This window comes from Narcine bancroftii, chromosome 4, assembly GCF_036971445.1.
Source record: "Narcine bancroftii isolate sNarBan1 chromosome 4, sNarBan1.hap1, whole genome shotgun sequence".
Taxonomy (NCBI): domain Eukaryota; kingdom Metazoa; phylum Chordata; class Chondrichthyes; order Torpediniformes; family Narcinidae; genus Narcine; species Narcine bancroftii.
The window spans coordinates 258,028,706-258,050,535 of NC_091472.1; the positions used below are offsets into that span (position 1 = coordinate 258,028,706).

The following is a 21,830-nucleotide window of genomic DNA, read 5'->3' on the forward strand; positions in this document are numbered from 1 at the left end:
ACATTAAGCCACCATCAATTTTTGTCATGCCAGTCAAATTCTAAAAGAATTTCTGACCAAAAGGTCAATGACACAGTTTGTAGAATGATTTTGTAATCTTCATATTATTAAATGAAATCCTAGAGCTGATACTTTTTGGAGCAAAGAAGGATGAGGGAAGACTTGACAGAGGTCTACAAGATTATGAAAGGCATAGATAGGATGGACAGCCAGCACCTGTTTCCCAGGGCAGGATCAGCAAACGTAAAAAGACATATGTAAAAAGTTAAGGGAGGGAAGTTTATGGGAGACATCCAAGTAATTTTTTTACAGAGCGTTGTGGAGGGCCTGGAATCCTTGCCAGGGATGGTGGTGGAGGCTGAAACAATAGGGGCATTTAAAAGAATCTTAGACACATGGGATTAAGGAAAAATAGAGGGTTACTTGGTAGGGAGTGTTTAGTACTGTTCTTTTAAGAAAGGAATATATAGGTTTGCAAAAACATCAAGGGCCGAAGAGCTTTATAATGCTATATTGTTCTATGTTCTATGAACCTTTGTGTTGGTAGACCAGATGTGTACACAATATTGGTCCTTCATAATTGAGTTGAGACACCTTTTCTGAGGTATTCAAATATTTTTTTTCAGGTGATAACCGCCATGTATAATTGACAATTCCAGTTGCACATTGACTGTCAATAAATTAATCTTCAAGAAAAACTGGTACCTCTGAGCATGAACACCTTTCAATCTCTCAACATTTGAAAACTTTACTTTTCTAACAAATTTTAATTTCATTGTGAATTTAATCACATTCAATCTCAATAACATTCTATCATAAAATAAATACTTCCCTCTAAAGTCTCTTTTGCTGGCAGATTATTAATTAAACCTTTTGTAATGCTTAATACTTGACTTAATTTGCATTGTTCACCCATTGTTTCCTCAACAAAGAACCATAGAACATTATACCACAAAAACAGGCTTTTCTCCTCTTCTAGTCTTTGCTGATCTATTTTTATGCATAGTCCTACTGACCTGCAAGAAGTCCATAGCCCTCCATATCTCTCCGTCTATGTACAAATTCTTCTTAAAAATGGGGGAGGGGGAGGGGGAGGGGGAGGGGGAGGGGGAGGGGGAGGGGGAGGGGGAGGGGATCTTAATTGATTCTAGGATAATGGATGTGTTATGGACAGCACTTTGCTGGCAGCTGTTCAATTAAGCAAGTTCTTCCTTGAGTGACATTTGCTCAGATGTTCGAGTCATAGACATTTAAACCTCTTGGACAGAGATGAGGTCAGATTTTTTTTTATGGCTGTGAAGTGATAATTTGAAGAAAGGCAAAAGGTCATCTTTTATGATTTGTATTTTGGAGAAATTAAACTGAAACAGGGGTGATGTCATGTCACATGATTTCAGATAAAGCTATAACTGAAGGCAGAGAGAGACATTTTGAAACCAGACTGGAGACTGATCATCCTGTGAAGGACACAGGGGTGAAACAGTAGTCTCTGGAGAGAGAGGAGATGCTGTTCTGTATTATATTATCTTTATCATAGGAGATACTCAAAATAAGTGGTTTTAAAGTAAGTAAGACCATTTCACTCTTGACTATAACCCTAACAAGATGGGGGAAACTTGTGAAAACACTTGTATGAAGAATATCTCTCTGAAAGGCCACTTGTCAAAAGATTTGTGAGTTTAAAGAGATCAGAAGATGTAATGTTTAAAAGTGTTTCCTTATTACTTCTGAACTGTGATTTAAAAATCTTCAAGCAACACAAGACATTTAATGCTGAAGTTTAAAAATGACTTTTCAGACAAGCTCAAACTGTAATTGTTTGGATTTTGACACACACATAGCTACATTTGTGCATAGTGAGAATTAAGTTAGATTTAAGTTCAGAGATAAGTAAGAAATATTATTTGAACGTTATTAATTGAATGTACCATTTTCTGGTGAATGTTTCATTACTATTCCTTTGTTGGTTCATAACAAATGAAAAAAATTGAGCCCACATTCACCACTTCAGCTGACAACTTGTTCCACACTCCGCCTACTCTCTGTGTGAATAAATTCCCCCTTATGTTCCCCCTAAACTTTTCCCCTTTCACCCTTAACCCATGTCCTCTGGTTTGTATCTCACCTACCATTAGTGGAAGAAGCCTACCTATGTTTATTCTGTCTATACCCTTCATAATTTTAAATACCTCAATCAAATTTCTGCTCATTCTTCTATGCTCCAGAAACTAAAGTCCTTATATGTTTAGCCTTTCCCTGTAACTTAGCTCCTAAACTCCAGGAAACGTCGTAGTAAATCTTCTTTACAGTCTTTTAAACTTTTTGTTATCTTTGTAGTTAGTGACCCGAACTGCACACAATACTCCAAATTTGGTCTCAGCAATGTCTAATACAACTTACCATAACTTCCCAATTAATTCAGTACTTTGATTTATGAAGGCCAATATGCCAAAAGCTCCTCTAACCACCTGTGACATCACTTTCAGGGAATTATATTGATCTTGAAACCCATGAACTCAACAATTCATTAATTTGTCCTCCAAGCAATGAGTGCTCATTTGATTTGTCCAGACTAAATGTGATGATCACACTGTTATTCTTGATATACACACAATATCTTCCTGATTTATTAGGCAAGCAGCAGAGTTCTGGGCATAGTAGAATTAGGCCTGAACAAAGTAATGTATTCAAGAATGTAATTTGAGTGATGCAATAATTATTTGACATTTGTTACTGGAGAACCCCTGCTCAACTAGTCAGTTTCTACCAGCCTTGAGTTTCCTCATACAGATGACATGCAAGAACTAAGCCTGAGTAAAGAGGAAGTTGGTTACGTAGTTGGTTCACATAATGATGTAATTTGAAGATGTGCAGCTTAATGCTGATAGGGTACTTGTTGTCACATCGGAGAAGACAGCTTTTTGGATTGGTTGTCATATTGAGGCAGGGTATACAAACTGATGCAATTGTATGTTTGGAGAGCTCCTGGATCCTCTATGGTGGGGGGAGGGGTGTGGTGGTGTGGACCTCCTACAGGCCTGTGTAACGATTAAAGGATTTGGCTAAAGAAATGTCTGAGCTCTTCATTCCTCAGAAAAAGCACCTGATTCAGATCCCACCCCAGTACCTAGATCGAGGATTGATATCAGTCCTCCCGCAGCATTGTATTTGTCACAGACTCATGGGCTTCAGCCTATTTCTACGATGTACTCTAATCTCTGCCCTACAGTGTCACAGTTGGGTGTCCAGATAGATCTCCCACACATTCCCACTCCCTTACTGTTTCTCAACTCCATTACCTTCTACTTAATTGATTGTCTGAGTTTTATTCCACTGCCTTTATCTCATTCTTTATTCGTGTAGTCCAGAGTGATACAGCACAGAAATAGACATATTGACCTATCATGCTCATGCCCCCTTTGAGCACTCATCTCTACCAATTTCATTTACCAGCACTCAGTCCAAATGACAGGACCTCATTGGTCTCTTTGTAACCACATCGTTAGAGTGTACCATTTTTATTTCTAATGGTTCAATCTACCTTGTACTGAATGTGAATTGTGTTTTGACTTGGAGCTTTCAATTTTGCTCTGTGCCATTTTTCCCTGCTTTTACTCAGGCTGGTACTATGCAACGTACTCCTGGGAACCAGGTCGAAGAACTGGGTTTTGAGAGGGTGTTGAGGGCAAGAAGGGCTTCCGAATGATCCTTGAGTGCTGAAGGCTTCCCAATCATATCAGAATTTGGATCTAGAGCTCAGATTGCTGGTGGTTTGAACTGGTGTTTGTGCAGTTGCAGAAACTGTGGGAGTGCTGGAAGGAAATCCACGGAAACTCAGTAACCGTGAAGGGACTTGGCTTCTTTATCTTCAGTTATTAGGAGCTCAGTGCAATGCTCATGTTTGCCTTACAGAAGTTGAAGTATATCATGTTTATTACATTTTCAATTTATTATTACATGCCAATGAATTATACCTTTTAAACTTTACCTCTATTTTGTGCAGACATACAGCACTTGACATTTGTGTGTGATCTATTGCCTCCAATTGGACTTTATCCATTTTGTTACCTCTTTGGCTATGTCCTTCCTCTATCGTTCTAAAATTACCTTCACCAGAACTCTCTTACCCACCATCACAACCTCCTCAATTCCTTATCCATGTTATTTGATCTCTGAGGACATGTTTTCGTATTGTCTTTGTTTCATACAAATTGATCTCTGTTTCACTACGACTGCATACAGCTACATAATGTAGAATAACAATGTATGTTAAAGTTTACCTGTTACACTGCTTGCAGAAGAACTCTACTCAGTATAATGTGAAAAATAAACAGACTTAGACAGGAAGTGACAGTCCATCTTCCTGTGGATGATACTGTAACAGGAAACAGGAACAAACATTTCAAGATGGGCGTAAAAAGATTTACATAGGCAAATGGGTCTAATTTCATGCAAACTCAATCCCAATTGTTGAACGTCTTGTTCTGGACTCTTCGGTATGAGAGAGAGAAAAAAAAAATAAGGACTTTCAGAAGAATTTATGTTTCAATTACATCTTTCATTCTTCCAAATTCCAGAAGTACAGAAATGTTTCATTCAATCTCTTTTGAGAAAGGAAGGGTTCCATTTTTATTGATCAATAATCAACATTGCTTCACTTATTCAATGTGTTGTCCTATTATTGTCTCTCATCTACCTTCCCTTCTCATGTGAAACTTTTTTTTTTACAAACTATCTTTCAAAGGCTGCCCTGGATACATCATTGATGCTGAATGCTCCAATACCATTGGCCCATTTCAAGGTTGCATGAGGCTGTTTTCAATAGACGACCAGCCTGCAAATCTTATTCTGGTGCAGCAGGGTCTGCAAGGTAACTTTAGCGACCTCCAGATAGATCTCTGCGGCATTGTGGACAGGTAACACTGCTTCCTATTCCATATGTATATTATTTAAAGTCTGAAAAAATCCAAACACCAAAGCAGTTGTCACTGTATTCTTGAGTGGCAGAACTAATTTCCTCTCATTTACCACTTTTAGGAGCTTTTTATTATCAGTCCAATGTGCATTTTCTACTTTACGGCAGACAAAATTGGCTTAAGTGGGTACAGCCTATATTAAGACTGAATTCCTCCCTTCCTCCCTCCCCCCTCCCTTCCCCCCCCCCCTCCCTCCCTCCTCCCCCCCCCCCCCCCACCCTCCACACCATGGTCAAAAATCATAGAAGTTTACAGCAGAGTAGGAACTGAGACTTTTCTGACATTCAGTGAAATTATGTTTGGCATTTGTAATGCTTCTGGATCAGAGATCTATGTGCCTCAGGTTTAAAATTGATGTCATCTTCTGCATTTTGCAGGAAACTATTCCAAATGTCTGCAGCCTTAATGTTTTGTATTGAGCACCAAAATATTTGAAACAAGAATGCTGAACCATGCTTTCTTCAATCTTTTTGGGGGTGATGATTAGAAAAAGAGAAGAAAACGGGTTTGTCTGAAGGTAGAGCAAATGCTGAGATGCTGGCGCACTCCGTGGGACTGGTAGCAGCTGTAGGTCGAAATGGTTAGTCAGCCTTCTGTCTCAAGACCCTTTATTGAGACCTGAAAAGTGGACAACAGATGCTTCCTGACCCACTTCAGCATTCCTAGTTTGCCCAAGATTGCAGCATCTGCAGTCAATTCCTGGTTAATCCTCACTACTCTTCACAGAACATAAACTGAGATGAAATGGGTGGAGTTTAATCGTTAATATTCCAAATTTTTGTATGAAACTTGCCTCATGTGATAGCCATGATTGTATTAGGGGTAGTGTTCAAAGACATAAATCCTGAGGTATTTAGTTTAAACTACAATGTTCTGATTGGGTCATTTTAATCTTAGAGCAGTTCAAAGTAATCTGAAAACTTAACATAGTGCAAGAAGGCTATGAAGTTCACAGTCATCTTGAATAGGATTTCTAATCAGAGTAATTATGGATTTATCATAATCAATTTACTTTGTGATGTACCTTTTGGGACAGGTGAACTTTAGATTCAAATTTATTGTCAGAGTACATACATGCCATCACATACAACCATGAGATTCCTTTTCCTGAGAGAGAAGCAGAATTACAACTCCTTGATAGTGCAAAAAAAAATGTACTTAATGTACACATATAAACAAATTAAGAAATTTAAACAAACTGAGTGCAATACAGGGAGAAAAATCAATAAAGAATAAGAGTCCTTAAATGAGTCCCTAATTGAGTTTGTTGTTGAAGTCTGATAGTGGAGGGGTAGCAGTCGCTCCTGAACCTGGTGGTGCAATTCCTGATGGCAGCAGGGAGAATAGAGCATGTGCTGGATGGTGTGGATCCTTGATATTTGCTGCTCCTCTCAGACAGCAGCGTTCCCTGAAGATGTTCTCAATGGTGGGGAGGGTTTTGCCTGTGATCTCCTGGGCTGTGTCCACTATCTTTTGCAGGGCTTTGCACTCAGGAGTATTGGTGTTCTTATCCCAGTCCATGATGCAGCCAGTCAGCAGACTTTCCATCACACATCTATAGAAATTGGGCAGGGTTTCTGATGTCCTATCAAACCTTCACATACTCCTGAGGACATAGTCATTGACGTGCTTTATTCACAATGCCATTGGTGTGTTGGGTCCAAGAAAGATCATCTGAGATAGTGACTCCCAAGAATTTAAATTTGCACACCAGCTCCACCTGTTATTTCCCCCAATGATCATTGGATTGTACATCTCTGGTTTTCCCTTCCTGAGATCAACAGTCAGCTCCTTGGATTTGATGACATTGAGAGTAAGGTTTTTGGTGCACTGTCCAGCCAACTTTTCAATCTCTCTCCTGTATCCTGACTCCTCATCCCTTTTTGTACAACTCACTACTGTAGTATCATCAGCCTGTTTGTAGATGGTGCCATTGACATACTGTGCCGCACAGTCATAGTTGTAAAGTGAGTAGAGCAGGGGGCCAAGAACACAGCTCTGTGGTGCTCTGGTACACATACAGATTGTGGAGGCGATGTTTTTACCAAACATCACAGATTTGGGTCTGAAATGGAGAAAATCTACGATCCCATTACACAGTGGGGTGTTGAATTCCAGGACTTGGAATTTACTGATCTGTTTTGAGGGGATGATGATACATCATGCAAGACTTCTTTTAAAAATAATGTTGTGTCCTTTTATTGTGAAATAGGTGTTTACCAAATTACTGTGAACATGGAGGAGAATGTTCTCAATCCTGGAATAGCTTTTATTGTGACTGTACAGGGACTGGCTACACAGGAGCCACCTGCCATAACTGTGAGTAATACTGAATGAACTGGATTGAATGTGGCTGATTGGGCATTGTGTACTGCTGACAGAATGGTTGGAGTTGGGGCACTGGGGGTTTTCATAAGTTGAACAAGTTTTACATTAACTCCATGGCCACAGTTGAGGTTGGCTTTTATCTGTCCTCTCCAATGGCCATTAAATTCAAGGTTGTGGTTAGGTAAGTGCATCAATTGCCAGTAATATGTACACGTCCTGAATGGACAACAAAGACTATACAACCCTTAAAGGCAACACTCATAACTAACCACTCTACATATACTATTCTGTGGAAAAATTTGCCTCTTGTAGACCAGCCATACTAAAACTTTTTTGGGTAATTCCCCCCTTTGGACTCTGCCCTTTAGATAGTTTCTTCTGTACTTCTCTCATACCAACTAAATTAAAATAAATTTTATTATTTCATGCCCCCTCCCCCCATTTAAATGTACTCTAGCTCCCAGGGGAGTCTCATGGCTGCATTGAGAATGGCTGCTGTGGACCATGTGTTACCTGGTCATGGTGCACTAATGATGAGACAGGAGGAGTCATGGGGCTGGTTTTAGTTGGCGAGCAGGTCTTCCAGTTATTCCAGAATCTTGAACTGCTCTTAAAGTTACCTGCTAAAACATTAGATTAAAACAACAGGAGCAATTGTCCTAGAAATGATCTTGCCTCATGAAAGAATGAACTAAATGTTGGGTTAGGTGACCTCTTGGGTAACTGCACAGACATACCTTTGAGTTATTCCTTAGATGAACATGATGATTACAGACCATCTGCTGTGATAATTAATTTGATCTAATTGGTTGCTCGTAATACTTTGTTTATTCCAGCAAGTCTAGACACCTGTAATGATAGAAATACATCCTCAGTCATATGCACTTAATATGTAATGCATTAAAGGCTGTATATGAGCTTTGCTCTCAAAACTTAGTTCCATTAAACAAACAAATAATTGTGGAAGGAACTCAGCAGGTCAGACAGCATCGATAGGTAGAAATGGTCAGCCAACATTTCAGGTTTTGACTGTTAAATGTGGATTGTGGAGAAACAAGTGGTCTTCCTGCCTGTCTGGAATATTATGGGTGGTCACGTGTTCTCCATCTCCAAAATTTATTCGGAAGTCCCATCACCTCTCAATTAAGGTTGGACTCCAACCACCCATGAGTGCACACCTTACCACTAGCACATTTAAATTACCTAGGTTCATTGTTGCCTAGCCACCCAGATCTGAACTGTATATAACATCAAATCATAGCACATTAGAAACAGAATCAGAATTTATTGTCATGAACAAATTCGGTGCTTTGGGCAGCATCACAGTGAAAACATACATATTATAAATATCTTACAATGTTATGATAAAAATAAACAATAATAGTGCATGAAAAGTAAGGCAATATCTTGGGTTCATTGATTAGTCAGGAATCTGATGGCAGTGGGAAAGAAGCTGTCCCTGTGCTTGAGTGCTTGCCTTTAGTCTCGTGTACCTTTTCCCTGATGGTAGCAGAGTGAAGAGGGCATGGGGTGGGGGGGGGGGGTGGTGTTCTTTGAGGATAGAGGCTGCTTTTTTTTAGACCACCTCATGTAGATGTTCTTGATGGAGTGAAGTCTGGTGCCTATGATGTCGCAGGTTGAGTTAACAACCCTCTGGAGTTTATTCTTGTCCTGAGAGTTGGCACCTCCATACCAGGCAGTGACGCTACCAGCCAGAATGCTCTCCATGGTATAGTTGTAGAAGTTTACAATAGTGTTCCGTGACATACCAAATCTCTTCAGACACTTCACAAAGTATAGCCTCTGGCGAGCCTTCTTTGTTATTGCATCAACTTGGAGGCTCCAGGTCAGAACCACTGAGATGCTCACACCCAGGACCCTCTCCACTAGTGAACTCTCGATGAAGACTGGGTTGTGTACTCCTGACTTCCTCCTGAACTCCGCAATCATCTCGTTGATTTTGCTGACATTGAGCACAATGTTGTTGATGCCACTCAACAAGCTGATCTCTCTCCCTCCTGTATGCTTCCTCATTGACATTTGTGATTTTTTTTGTCAAGAGCAGTGGTGTCATCGACAAACTGTAGGTAGCATTGGAATTGTGCCTGGCCGCACAGTCATAGGTGTATAACGAGTAGAGCAGTATGCTAAGCATGCACCCTTGGGGTGTGCGTGTGTGGATTATCAGTGCGGAGGAGATGTTGCTTCGAATTTGTACTGACTGATCTTCCCATTAAAAAAAAAAAGTCAAGGATCTAGTTGTTGGGGGGGGGGGGGGGGTGGGGTGGGGGGAGTTTAGAGGTCTAGAGTTTGTAGCTTCTTAACCAGAACTGATTCAAAGCTGAGTGGAGAGCCAGTGACATTGCATCTGCTGTGGAGCAATTGTGACGATAGGTGAATTGTAGTGGGTCCAGATCTTTGCTTAGCTATATGTTAATTCTGCTCATGACCAGCCTCTCAAAGCATTTCATCACAGTAGAAGTTAGTGCTACTGGGAGATGGCCATTGAGACAGCTCACGCTACTTTTCATAGGTACCAGGATGATTTGATGGGGTTTTGAAGCAGGTGGGAACCTCAAGTTGAAAATGTCCATGAACACTTCAGCTAGTTAGTTGGCACAGATTTTCAGTACCCTGCCAGGTACACTGTCAGGGCTTTATGCCTTGCGAGGTTTCACCCTTTTGAATGATGTTCAGACATTGCCCTCAGAGACAGATATCACAGGATCCTCAGCCTTTTCAGGGATTCTAGTAGGCATTGTTTGGTTCTTCTTCTCAAAGCAGACATAGAACGTATTCAGCTCTTCAAGTAATGAAGCATCACAGCCGTCTATAGTGTTCACCATCACATTGTAGGCTGTAATGGCCAGCATTCCCTGCCATAGCTGGCATGTATCTATCTAGTTTCTAGCTTCCTCCACAATTCCCACTTTGCTTCAGAGATGGCCTTCTGCAGATTGTACCTGGACTTCTTGTAAAGATCCTGATCCTTGGCCTTAAACACCCCTGTTCTCGCCCTCAGCAGCTTGCAGATTCTTTGATTCATTCAGTGCTTCTGGTTGGAGAACACCTGGTATGTGTGCATGGGCACACACTCATCCACGCAGATCTTGAAGTTGGTGACACCTGTTGCATATTTATTCAAGTCTATGGATGAGTTCTTGAATATCTTCCAATCCACAGATTCAAATCAGTCCTGCAGATGCTCCTCCTCCTTCCTCAACCACGCCTTCACTGTCTTCATCACTGGAGCTGTGGTCTCTAGTCTCTGCTTGTAAGGTGGGAGTAGAAGTGCAGTCAGGTGATCAGACTTGTCGAAGTGCAGCCATCGTATAGCTCTATATGGGTTCTTCGTGGTGGTGTAGCAGTGGTATAACATAGAAAACCTACAGCACAATAGAGGCCCTTCAGCCCATGAAGTTGTGACAAACATGTCTCTAACTTAGAAATTATTAATCTTATCCATGGCCCTCTATTTTCCTAAGCTCTATGTACCTATCCAAATGTCTCTTAAAAGACCCTATCATGTCCACCTCCACTACACTTGCTGGAAGCCCATTCCACGCACCCACCACTCTGTTTATTTTAAAAAAATATATATCCTACATCTGACCTCTTCTCTGTATCTACTTCTCAGCACCTTAAACCTATGTCCTGTTGTGGCAACAATTTCAGACCTGGAAAAAGCTTCTGACTATCCATATCATCAATGCCTCTCATCATCTTGTACACCTCTATCAGGTCACCTCTCATTCACTAAGTCCAAGGAGAAATGGCTGAGTTCACTCAACCTGTTTTCATAAGGAATGCTCCCTGATCCAAGCAACATCCTTCTAAATCTCCTCTGCACCCTTTCTATGGCTTCCTCATCCTTCCGGTAGTAAGGCAACCAGAAGTGGGGTCTTGTGGGGTCTGACCAGGGTCCTATAAAGGCAATCCTTGGGTTAAAAACATCTGATTTATGAACAACTCGTACTTAAGAACCAACAAGCCGGCCAGAAGTAGAATCCCATTAACTTCCAGTTCAAGCGTGGTTGAATTGGCATTGAGAGAGTATACTGCATGATACTCTCACGTGAAGCTGCCAGAGCATTGCGAGAGAGTAGTATATCGCAAGCAGAAACAGATTCGAAATTCAAAAATATGGGCTCGAACATCACACCTGTACAGTACTGTAAACTCTTATTTCATCTGGTTTACAAGTGACTAATGAACCAAAATTTTGATGACTCTTTACTGGGTTAAAAGAAGCTAGAAATGAACAGATGCTTTTTTTTTTTTGCAGCTGATTCCACCTCCTAATTTTATGTGGTGGAAATTCTAATACACCTGTAAAATATTTGTACTGTACGAAATCTATCAGGGAAGCCCTGAAACCTGCAAAAAAACAGAGTAACTATGCCTCCAAAGCGTAAATCCAATGGAAGTGCTGGTGATCCCCCTTTCCAGCAGTAGATCTTTTTCCATAGTGAAAAATGAAGTATTTAAGTACCTCTATTTCCTCCATTTCCATATACACTTCCCCACTGTCACACTTGATGGGTCCTATACTTTCACGTCTTATCCTCTTCACATACTTGTAGAATGCCTTGGAGTTTTCCTTAATCCTGCCACCAAGGCCTTCTTGTGGCCCCTTCTGGCTCTCCTAATTTCCTTTTTAAGCTCCTTCCTGTTAGCCTTATGATCTTCTAGATCACTAACATTACCCAGCTCTTGGAACGTTTTGAAAGCTTTTCTTCTTGACTAGGTTTATTACAGCCTTTGTACACCATGGTTCCTGTACCCTACCATAACTTCTGTCTTATTGGAATGTACCTATACAGAACTCCACACAAATATCCCCTGAATGTTCGCCACATTTTTCCTGTACTTTTCCCTGAAAACCTCTGTTCCCAATTTAAGCTTCCAATTTCTTGCCTGGTTGCCTCAAAATTCCCCTACCCCAATTAAACATTTTTCTAACGTCTGTTCCAATGCTATTGTAAAGGAGATAAAATTATGATCACTCTCCCATTGAGATATCTGACACCTGACCAGGTTAATTTTCAATACCAAATTGAGTACAGTTCTCCTCTTGTAGGCTTATCTACATATGTCAAGAAACCTTTCTGAACATACCTAACAAATTCCACCCCATCTAAACTCCTTGCTCTAGGGAGATGCCAATCGACATTTGGGAAATTAAATTCTCCCATCACGACAACTCTATTAATACACTTTTCTAAGACCTGTTTCCCTATCTACTCCTTGATGTCCCTGTTCCTATTGGGTGGCCCATATATATTAAAAAAAAACACACAGTACAATTATTTACCCCTTCCTGTTCCTAACCCCCACCCACAGAGACTCCGTAGAAAACCCCTCCATGACGTCCAACTTTTCTGCAGCCGTGACACTATCTCTGATCAACAGTGCCACCCCTGCCCCTCTCTTTTTCCTCCCACCCCATCCTTCCTGAAATATCCAAAACCTGGCACTTGAATTAACTATTCCTGTTCCTGAACCAGCCAAGACTCTGTAATGACCACCACATCATAGCTCCAAGTACCAATCCATTCTCTAAGCTCATCCGCTTCGTTCACAATACACTTTTTTGTGTTAAAATACACATCTCAAACAGTCTATGGGAGTTCATTCCTTCTCTGTGACCTGCCTATACTCCCTCGCACACTGTTTCCAAGCCTTCTCTATTTTGTGAGCCAACTGTCTCTTCCCCAATGAAATGGAAGTGTTGATAATATTTGAAGTTAACATACAATTGTAAGTCTTTGGTTATATAGTGGGCTTGGTTACAGGGGTACACACACCACTATGTACTTTCCATATGATCAATGCCTATGACGCTAAAGCCCCTTTCACACTTGCATCCCACTGAATTGGCCATTCAGTGTCCTGGGATAGGAATGGGGGTTTTTGGCTTTTCACACTTGACCACTCCTAACTGGAACACTGAACGCTTTCACACTTGTCAGGAGCCATCCCCAGGGTTAGGACTGTTCTACCTTCTACTGGTGATGTCACGACACATCGAGCAATGGTGGACCTGCCCTAAATCCTAATCTTGTATTTGAACAAAATTAATCATATCTAATTATAACATAATTAAACTTTATGTACAGCATAATATGAGCTCTTCAGCCCCTGTTGTTGTGCCAACCTATATAAACCTTTATAAGGGACCGTGGGAAAGTGCTAGCAATAAATAGCAATATCGGACAATTTTTAAACCGTTGATAGTTGATAGCGCTTTAGGACACCATTTATACAGCATGGGAATTTTGTAGTGCCTTAGTGCACAATTTGTGTAGCATAGGAAAGTTAGTCGCACTATCACGTACAATTTATAGATACGGGGGGGGGGGGGTGGGGAAGCGATGGCGTACCTGCCCTCCCAGACTTCCATGTGGCCGAGAAAGGGCTATATGCACAGCTGGATGCATAGATCATTGACAGAGGGGCTTCTCTGCCGCACAACATTCTGGGAAGTCAGGTCTGCCATTGATTTTTTTTTTCCCCCATGGTCATCATAAATTGTTCGCTATAGCATTACCAATTTTCCCAAGCTGTTTAAAAATTGTCCGCTATTGCTATTTATTTCCTTTCTCTCTCTCTTTCCCACTGCAACTTTCCCATGACAAAGTTTATACCTTCATTTTAATCTTCCTTCACACTCATGCACTCACACAAAAACTTGGGTAATTTCAATCCCACAATGCAATTAACTGTTTCACACTTGCCTGAATGCAACACCAGCATCTGCAGACACCGGGGATTGTACTTAGGCTTGACATCATCTGACGCCGGCGTTGAGCTGATTTTGCTTTCACATGAGACACTTTAAAGGCCAATTGGCAGTAAATTCCTGGGATCACTTTCAAGTGTGAAAAGGGCTTAAGAGAGAATAAGAACAAGAGAGATTCAATGGGCTGAATGGCCTACTTCTGTACCTTTCTCGATCTTATGAAGATGTTCATTTGGAAACACTGAGTATAGCAGACAAGCCAGTAATGGAACTAAAATGGATCACAATTGATCTCAGGACAAAGTGTATTTCAAGGGAACAATAGTGGATACATTCAGCCTTGTGCTGATAATGCTGCAAACCCCAGATCCATTTGAGTGATGGGTGCCAGACTTTGCAAAATTAAATGTTGAAACAGGAGAGGTTTTGCAAAACAGACTGAAGCTGTGTGATGCCAGATCACATGGGAAGAGATGCAGGAGAAAGAAGGCTGGAGGACTATTTGTTGCAGGCAGTGCACATGGAGTACAGGAAACTTAATAAAACTTGTACTTTGTGAAAGGCAGGGTAAAAATGAGTTGAGAAGACCCTGTGGCCCACACAGGAGTAAAACAGTAATCTCTAGAAAGAGAGGGAGAAACTGGTCTGTACTATATCACAGAAGTTGGAATAGGAGGAGAGTCTCTGTGGGCTAAGTTATAGTAACCAGAAAAGGTGCTGTTGTGTGACTCCTAACAAAAGGGACTATAAAAATAAGTGGATTTCAGAAAGGAGACCACTTCTTGACTGCTCTTTTGAAGATGGAGTGCTGCCTCATAAAGGAAAGAAACTCCAAAACTCTTAAGATGTTAAGAGGGAGACTAAGATCACCAGTGTGAGATTTTAAGAAGAAATCTAACCCTGGGAAAATAGCTCAACAAGATTTACGAGTTTGAACAGTCAATACTGTATCAGTATTAACAAACACTTCATTACTGCTTTAAGTAACAATTTAAAAGAAATTGATGTTTAGTGATGACTTCTGAACTAAAATTTAATAGACTTTCAAGTTCAACCAGACTTGTGATAGTACAGACCTATCATCAATGTATATAGTGTATATAATTACAGTATCTAGACTGTGCTGACAGCGATTGGCTGAGAGCTAAGCCACGCCTACTGTCTGGGCCTTAAAGGGTTGTGTCCCTAGCCAGGTCGGATCATTCCGGACTGGTCGGCCACCCGTGAAGAGCTCCTGCATTTTGCTAATAAAAGCCTTGGTTTGGATCAACAAGTCTTTGATTCTTTCGACGAGCTCTACAAGACTTTAAAATACTGGGCCTTAAAAATAACTTTTCAGACTCCAGTTTAAATTGAAATAGTTTGGACTTTAATACACATACACACATATATATATATATATATATATATATATATATATATATATAACTACATTTGTACATAGTGGGGTTTAAGCTTAGAGTTGAGTAAGTTTGGAGTTAAGTGAGAACTGTAATGTGATTAATGGTTTCATAAAAACTATTATTTTGAATTTAACACTGTGGCAAATCTTCCATTGCTGTTCCTGTGTTAGGACTAACTGAGGTTGGTGGGTTTGTAGCACCCAATCTCTTCTGTTCAGCTCCCACCCCCAACTATTCCATTTAAACACTCTCCAATAGCCTCTCCCTGCCAGGATATTGGTACCTCTGGGGTTCAAGTGCAATCCATTCTTTTTGTACAGGTCACACCTGTCCCAAAAGGGGTCCCAATGGTCCAGAAATCTGAATCCTTGGTTCCTGCTCCAATCCCTCAGCCACCCATTTATTCTCCACCTTCTTCTCTGCCTATACTCACTGTCATTTGGTACAGACAGTAATCCCAAAATTACTACATTGCAGTTCTGCTTCTCATCTTCCTTCCTAACTCCCTGTAGTCTTTTCTCTGGACCTTTTCCTTCCTATGTCATCAATACCAATATATACCACGACCAATGGCTGCCCTCTCTCCCACTGCAGGATATCTTGGACGTTATCTGAAACATCCAGTCTCAGGCACCTGGGAGGCAAACTAACACCTGAGTTTCTTTCCTATATCTGTCTGATCCACTAACTATAGAATCCCTTATCACTTCTGCCTTCCCCTTCCTTTCCCTATTCTTCTTAGCCACAGGGCCAGACGCTGTGCCAGAGGCTTAGGCCACTGTTGCTTCTTCCAGGTAGGCTGTTCCCCCCCCCCCACCCCGGTCAACAGTACTCAAACAGAGGTATTTATTGTCAAGGGGCACAGGCACCAGGGGTACTCTCTAGTACCAGACTCTTCCCCTTCCCTCTCCTGACTGTGACCCACTTCTGTCTCCCATAGCTCCGATGTGACCTATACCCTACATGCTCACACACATGTACCCACTCTACAGACAGGCTCTTTCACACACACTCCCACTTCCCGTATCAATGGGGGTGGGGCATTCTGCAAGCACTGATTTATTGCAGTACTGTGGCTCAGTTTAAGAGTAGTGCACACTTTATCTTAGTTGTTTAATAATATAGTAATTGAGTATCATTTGATGTTCTCTGCTGTTTGTCTCCTGTGTGTTCATTAGAGTTACCTGTGATTATAACACTTGTATCCAGACGCATCTCTGTGTGAACCCACCGAACCTGATACTCTTCCAAACACAACAACCGTTTATTCAGACTGAAGAGAAGGGTACAAGTATAAATAAAACAATGCACTGAGTTATAACATAGAACCTAGAAATCTTTTCCACAGTAGTGTTATGTTGAGATAATAACCTACTCTACCAACTTCCTAGAATTTCTTATTGCACAACCTTCCATTTTTCTCTTTCATGTGCCTATTTAATAGTCTCTCAAAAGATTATATTGTACCTGCCTCCAACCATTGTCAGCAGTGCAATCCATGCACCCACTACTCTGCGTGAAGAATTTACCTCTTTAATTCCCTCTGTACTTACTCCCAAGCACCTTAAAACGATGTCTCCCGCATTCGCCATTTCAGCCTGGGAGGGGTGGGAGGAGCCTCTGGCCATCTGCGCGATCAATGCCTCTCATCATCTTGTACACCTCTATCAGGTTAGCTTTCATCCTCCGTTGTTGCTCCACGTAGAAAAGACCTACCGGTAGTTCACTCAACCAATGTTCATAGTGTGATCTCTAATTTAGGCAACATCCTTCAAAGTCCTGGTACACTCTCTGCAGCATCCAGTCATAGAGTTTTACACCACAGAAAGAGGACCTTCGGTCCAACTTATCCAAGCAGACCAAACAAGTCCCATTTTCCTGCACTCAGCCTGTATTCCCCCCCACATCCCCCCCCCCGCCCCCCAAACCCTCCCTATCTAAGTGAAATATGGTCCTGGCCTCAGCCACAGTCCTCCCATCTGTCTTAGTTCAGTGGTTTGGTCTGTGTCTGGGAACACAATAATGAGAACCATAGCAAGTGCCAGGGCATCATTTTTTTTTCAACAATGGGAGGTTCATTTAAGAGTTCAACAGCAGCAGGAAATAAACTGTGTTTCCAGCATTTCTGTTTCAATCTTCAGAGGCAGGAGTCTCGTTTTTTTTAAATGCCTGATCCTAATTGTACACCCCCCTTAAAAAAAAACACATCATTTCTCTCCGATACCTTGCTAGCTTCTCTTACATGGCAACTTGCATTGAATACCAGGTTACTGTTAACATTGATAGAAGCTTGTATTTTAACTTGCACACAATGACAAAAAAAGGTTTCTTTCCCCACTACGAAAGAAAACCTTGCACGAGAACAGCCTTGTGGATGCTTATTTGAAATGCAGCCCTTTTTTTAGATCCCCTATCCTGCATCATGTTTATAGGCAAATCAATAATCCAAAACTGACATGCTCACATGAAAAGTGAGCTGTTGCTAAAAATATAACCCCCACAAAAGTAAATGAGCTCAGCTGAACCACCTGAGTAAGCAAGAATAGTGTTGCTTCTGAATTTAACACTTGTGGGCTTCATTTTGCAGTGATCTCAAAATTTGGTGGCCTTATTTCCCCGTGATTTGTCCATTGAACACCTTGCTACTTGTTTTATCGGATGCACTCTCTGTGGTTACTGTCATTAGTACTCTTGACAAAAGCGTGCTTGAGATCTTTTTTTAACCCCTGCTATAAAGTGATATTTTGCTCTGATTCTGGACCTCTTTTCCTTCTTATCCTACAGCCAGGTATAAGCAATCCTGTGAGTCCTACAAACATACAGGAAACACATCTGGTTTCTTCTCCATTGATGCTGATGGTAGTGGCCCACAGGCTCCATTCCTTGTCTACTGTAACATGACAGGTGAGATTGTCTTTTTTTTTAATATTCTAAATTATTTAATGATGTCTTGACCACAAAGCAGAAATGGCAGTAAATGCAAGTCCATCTCAAATCCATAAATTACATTTCGTCAAAATGATTTGGAAAAGTATTGCTGAAATGCCAGAGGAAGCAATAACTGAAGTGATTGTTAACAAGATATGATTCTTGCCAAATTAGATATTGATTAACTCTTCTACTGTCCTCATTTGTTGTGTTTCATGTGGTAATTTAGTCATATTGTAGGGCTGATGAGATTAGTTTTCACTAATTTCTTTGCCTTGCAACCTACTATTCATATACTTCCACAAAAACTTCATGCTTTTGCGTTCACATGGTTATCAGATCTGCGATAGAGTCATAGGGAGATCATCCCCATCAATTCCTCCCATCACAAATGCCATTCTTAACTTTGAAGACCACTATCTGGTGACTAATCAGCATTGGGATCTCTTTTGGGGAATGCATGACCTCAACAAGAAGGATGGGTTACACCTAAACCCAAAAGGGGTCAATATATTGGCAGCTAGGTTTGGTACAGCCGTCGGGTGCGGTTTAAACTAATTTGGCAGGGGGATGGGAACCTGTATGATAGGGCAAAGGACAGAAAAGATAAAACAGGAAAAGTTAGGTTAGGCAGCAAAAGTAAAAAATCAGAAAGAGCAAGGAGGGAGAAAAAAGAAAATCTGAAGGTTTATATCTTAACGCAAGAAGCATTCGGAACAAGGTAGATGAATTAGCTGTGGAAATTGAGATAAACAAATATGATTTGATTGGGATTACAGAAACATGGCTGCAGGGTGGTCAAGCCTGGAAACTTAACATCCTGGGTTATACGATATTTAGGAGGGATCGGCAAGAAAGAAAAGGGGGTGGGGTAGTATTGATGGTGAGAGAAGGGACCGACACGATTGACAGGAAGGATATTAACTCAGAAGATGAGGAATCTATATGGGTAGAACTGAGGAATAGCAAGGGGCGGAAAACGTTAGTGGGGGTGGTATATAGGCCTCCAAATAGTAGTTTAGAGGTGAGGGAAGGCATTAAAAGAGAAATTAGAAAAGCGTGCAATAAGGGAACAGCTGTCATCATGGGAGACTTGAATTTGCATATAGATTGGACTAGTCAAATTGGTAAAAATACAGAGGAGAAGGAATTCCTTGAATGTTTACGGGACGGTTATCTAGACCAATATATCGAGGAACCAACTCGGGAGCAGGCTATTTTAGATTAGGTATTATGCAATGATAAGGGGCTAATCAGCAATCTTGTTGTGCGAGGCCCTTTGGGTAGGAGCGATCACAATATGATCGAATTCTCACTCGACATGGAGAGTGATGAAATTAAAACCGAGACTAAGGTCCTGAATTTAAATAAAGGGAATTATGATGGTATGAGACGGGAGTTGAGTAAGATTGATTGGGTGGTATTTATGGGGGAGTTGACTGTGGATAAACAATGGAAAGCATTCACAGATCTAATGGAGAAATTGCAAAAATCGTTTATATCGGTTTGGCATAAAAATAAACCAAAAAAGGTGACTCAACGGTGGATAACAAGGGAAATTAGAGACAGCATTAGGTCCAAAGAGAGAGCATATCAATTGGCCAAAAAAAGTACCGCAACCGAAGACTGGGAGCAGTTCAAGATGCAGCAAAGGAGGACAAAGGGATTAATCAAGAGAGCAAAAATAAATTACGAAAGTAAGCTTGCGGCAAATATAAAAACTGACTGCAAAAGCTTTTATAAATATGTCAAGAGGAAAAGATTGGTGAAATCCAGAGTAGGTCCTTTGCAGTCGGAATCAGGGGAATATATAATGGGGAATAAGGAAATGGCAGACCAATTAAATTCTTACTTTAGTTCTGTTTTTACAAGAGAGGATACAAATAACTTCCCAAGGATGTTGGGAAACATAGAGACTAATGCAAGGGTGGAACTGAAAGAAATCAGTATCTCTAAGGACATGGTCTTGGGGAAATTGATGGGATTGAAGGCAGATAAATCCCAAGGGCCTGATAATCTACATCCTAGGGTACTTAAGGAAGTGGCCATTGAGATAGCAGATGCTTTAAGAATTATTTTCCAGAACTCGATAGACTCAGGATCAGTACCCATGGATTGGATGGTAGCTAATGTTACCCCACTATTTAAAAAGGGGGTAGAGAAAAAGCGGGGAATTATCGGCCTGTGAGCCTTACATCAGTAGTGGGCAAAATGATGGAATCCATTATTAAGGATGTAATAGCAGAGCATATGACTAGCAGAGAAGGGATCGGACGGAGCCAACATGGATTTACAAAAGGTAAATCGTGCTTGACAAATCTATTGGAATTCTTTGAGATGGTGACAGGTAAAATAGATGGGGGAGAGCCAGTGGATGTGGTGTAACTGGACTTCCAAAAGGCCTTCGATAAGGTCCCACATAAACTACTGGCTTCCAAAATCAAGGCTCATGGGATTGGGGGCAAAGTATTGATGTGGATTGAGAACTGGCTGGCAGGTAGATGACAGAGAGTTGGGATAAATGGCTCATTTTCTGAGTGGCAGGCGGTGACCAGTGGGGTACCACAGGGATCTGTACTGGGACCCCAGCTGTTCACAATTTACATTAATGATCTGGATGAGGGGATTGGATGTAATATCTCCAAATTTGCAGATGACACTAAGCTAGGAGGGGTTGTGTGCACGGAAGAGGGGGTCAGGAAGCTCCAGTGTGATTTGGATAAATTGAGGGACTGGGCAGAGACATGGCAAATGTATTACAATGTGGATAAATGTGAGGTTATCCACTTTGGTAATACAAACCGGAGGGCAGATTACTATTTGAATGGCAATAGATTAAGAGATGGGGAAGTGCAGAGAGATCTAGGGGTACTTGTACATCAGTCTCTGAAGGCGAGCATGCAGGTACAGCAGGCGGTTAAAAAGGCAAATGGTATGTTGGCCTTCATATCAAGAGGGTTTGAGTATAGGAACAAGGATACCTTACTGCAGCTGTACAGGGCCTTGGTGAGACCCCACCTGGAGTATTGTGTGCAGTTTTGGTCACCTTATCTAAGGAAGGATGTTCTTGCAATGGAGGGAGTGCAGAGGCGATTCACCAGGCTGATACCTGGAATGGCAGGAATGACTTATGAGGAAAGATTGCGCAAATTGGGATTGTACTCGCTGGAGTTTAGAAGATTGAGAGGGGATCTCATAGAGACATATAAAATTCTGGCAGGACTGGACAGAACGGATGCAGATGGGATGTTTCCAATGATGGGAAAATCCAGAACCCGGGGCCATGGTTTGAGGATAATAGGCAAACCATTTAGGACCGAGATGAGAAGGAATTTCTATACCCAGAGGGTGCTGAATCTGTGGAATTCATTGCCACAGAGAGCAGTAGAGGCAGGTTCATTAAATATATTTAAGAGGGAATTAGATATATTTCTTCAGTATAAGGGTATTAAA

The 21,830-nt window shown here is 41.2% G+C and overlaps 1 protein-coding gene across 13 annotated transcripts in view; it reads left to right on the forward strand.

Annotated features, from left to right (window-relative positions):
- LOC138761898 (contactin-associated protein-like 5) overlaps window positions 1-21,830 on the forward strand; it is a 1,131,905-nt gene that overhangs the window by 682,175 nt on the left and 427,900 nt on the right. For all 13 annotated transcript variants that reach the window (XM_069934835.1, XM_069934832.1, XM_069934834.1 and 10 more), the window contains 3 exons: window positions 4,745-4,916; window positions 7,189-7,295; window positions 18,234-18,353. In XM_069934835.1, the coding sequence (XP_069790936.1) occupies window positions 4,745-4,916; window positions 7,189-7,295; window positions 18,234-18,353 (399 nt within the window). The remainder of the gene's footprint in view (window positions 1-4,744; window positions 4,917-7,188; window positions 7,296-18,233; window positions 18,354-21,830) is intronic.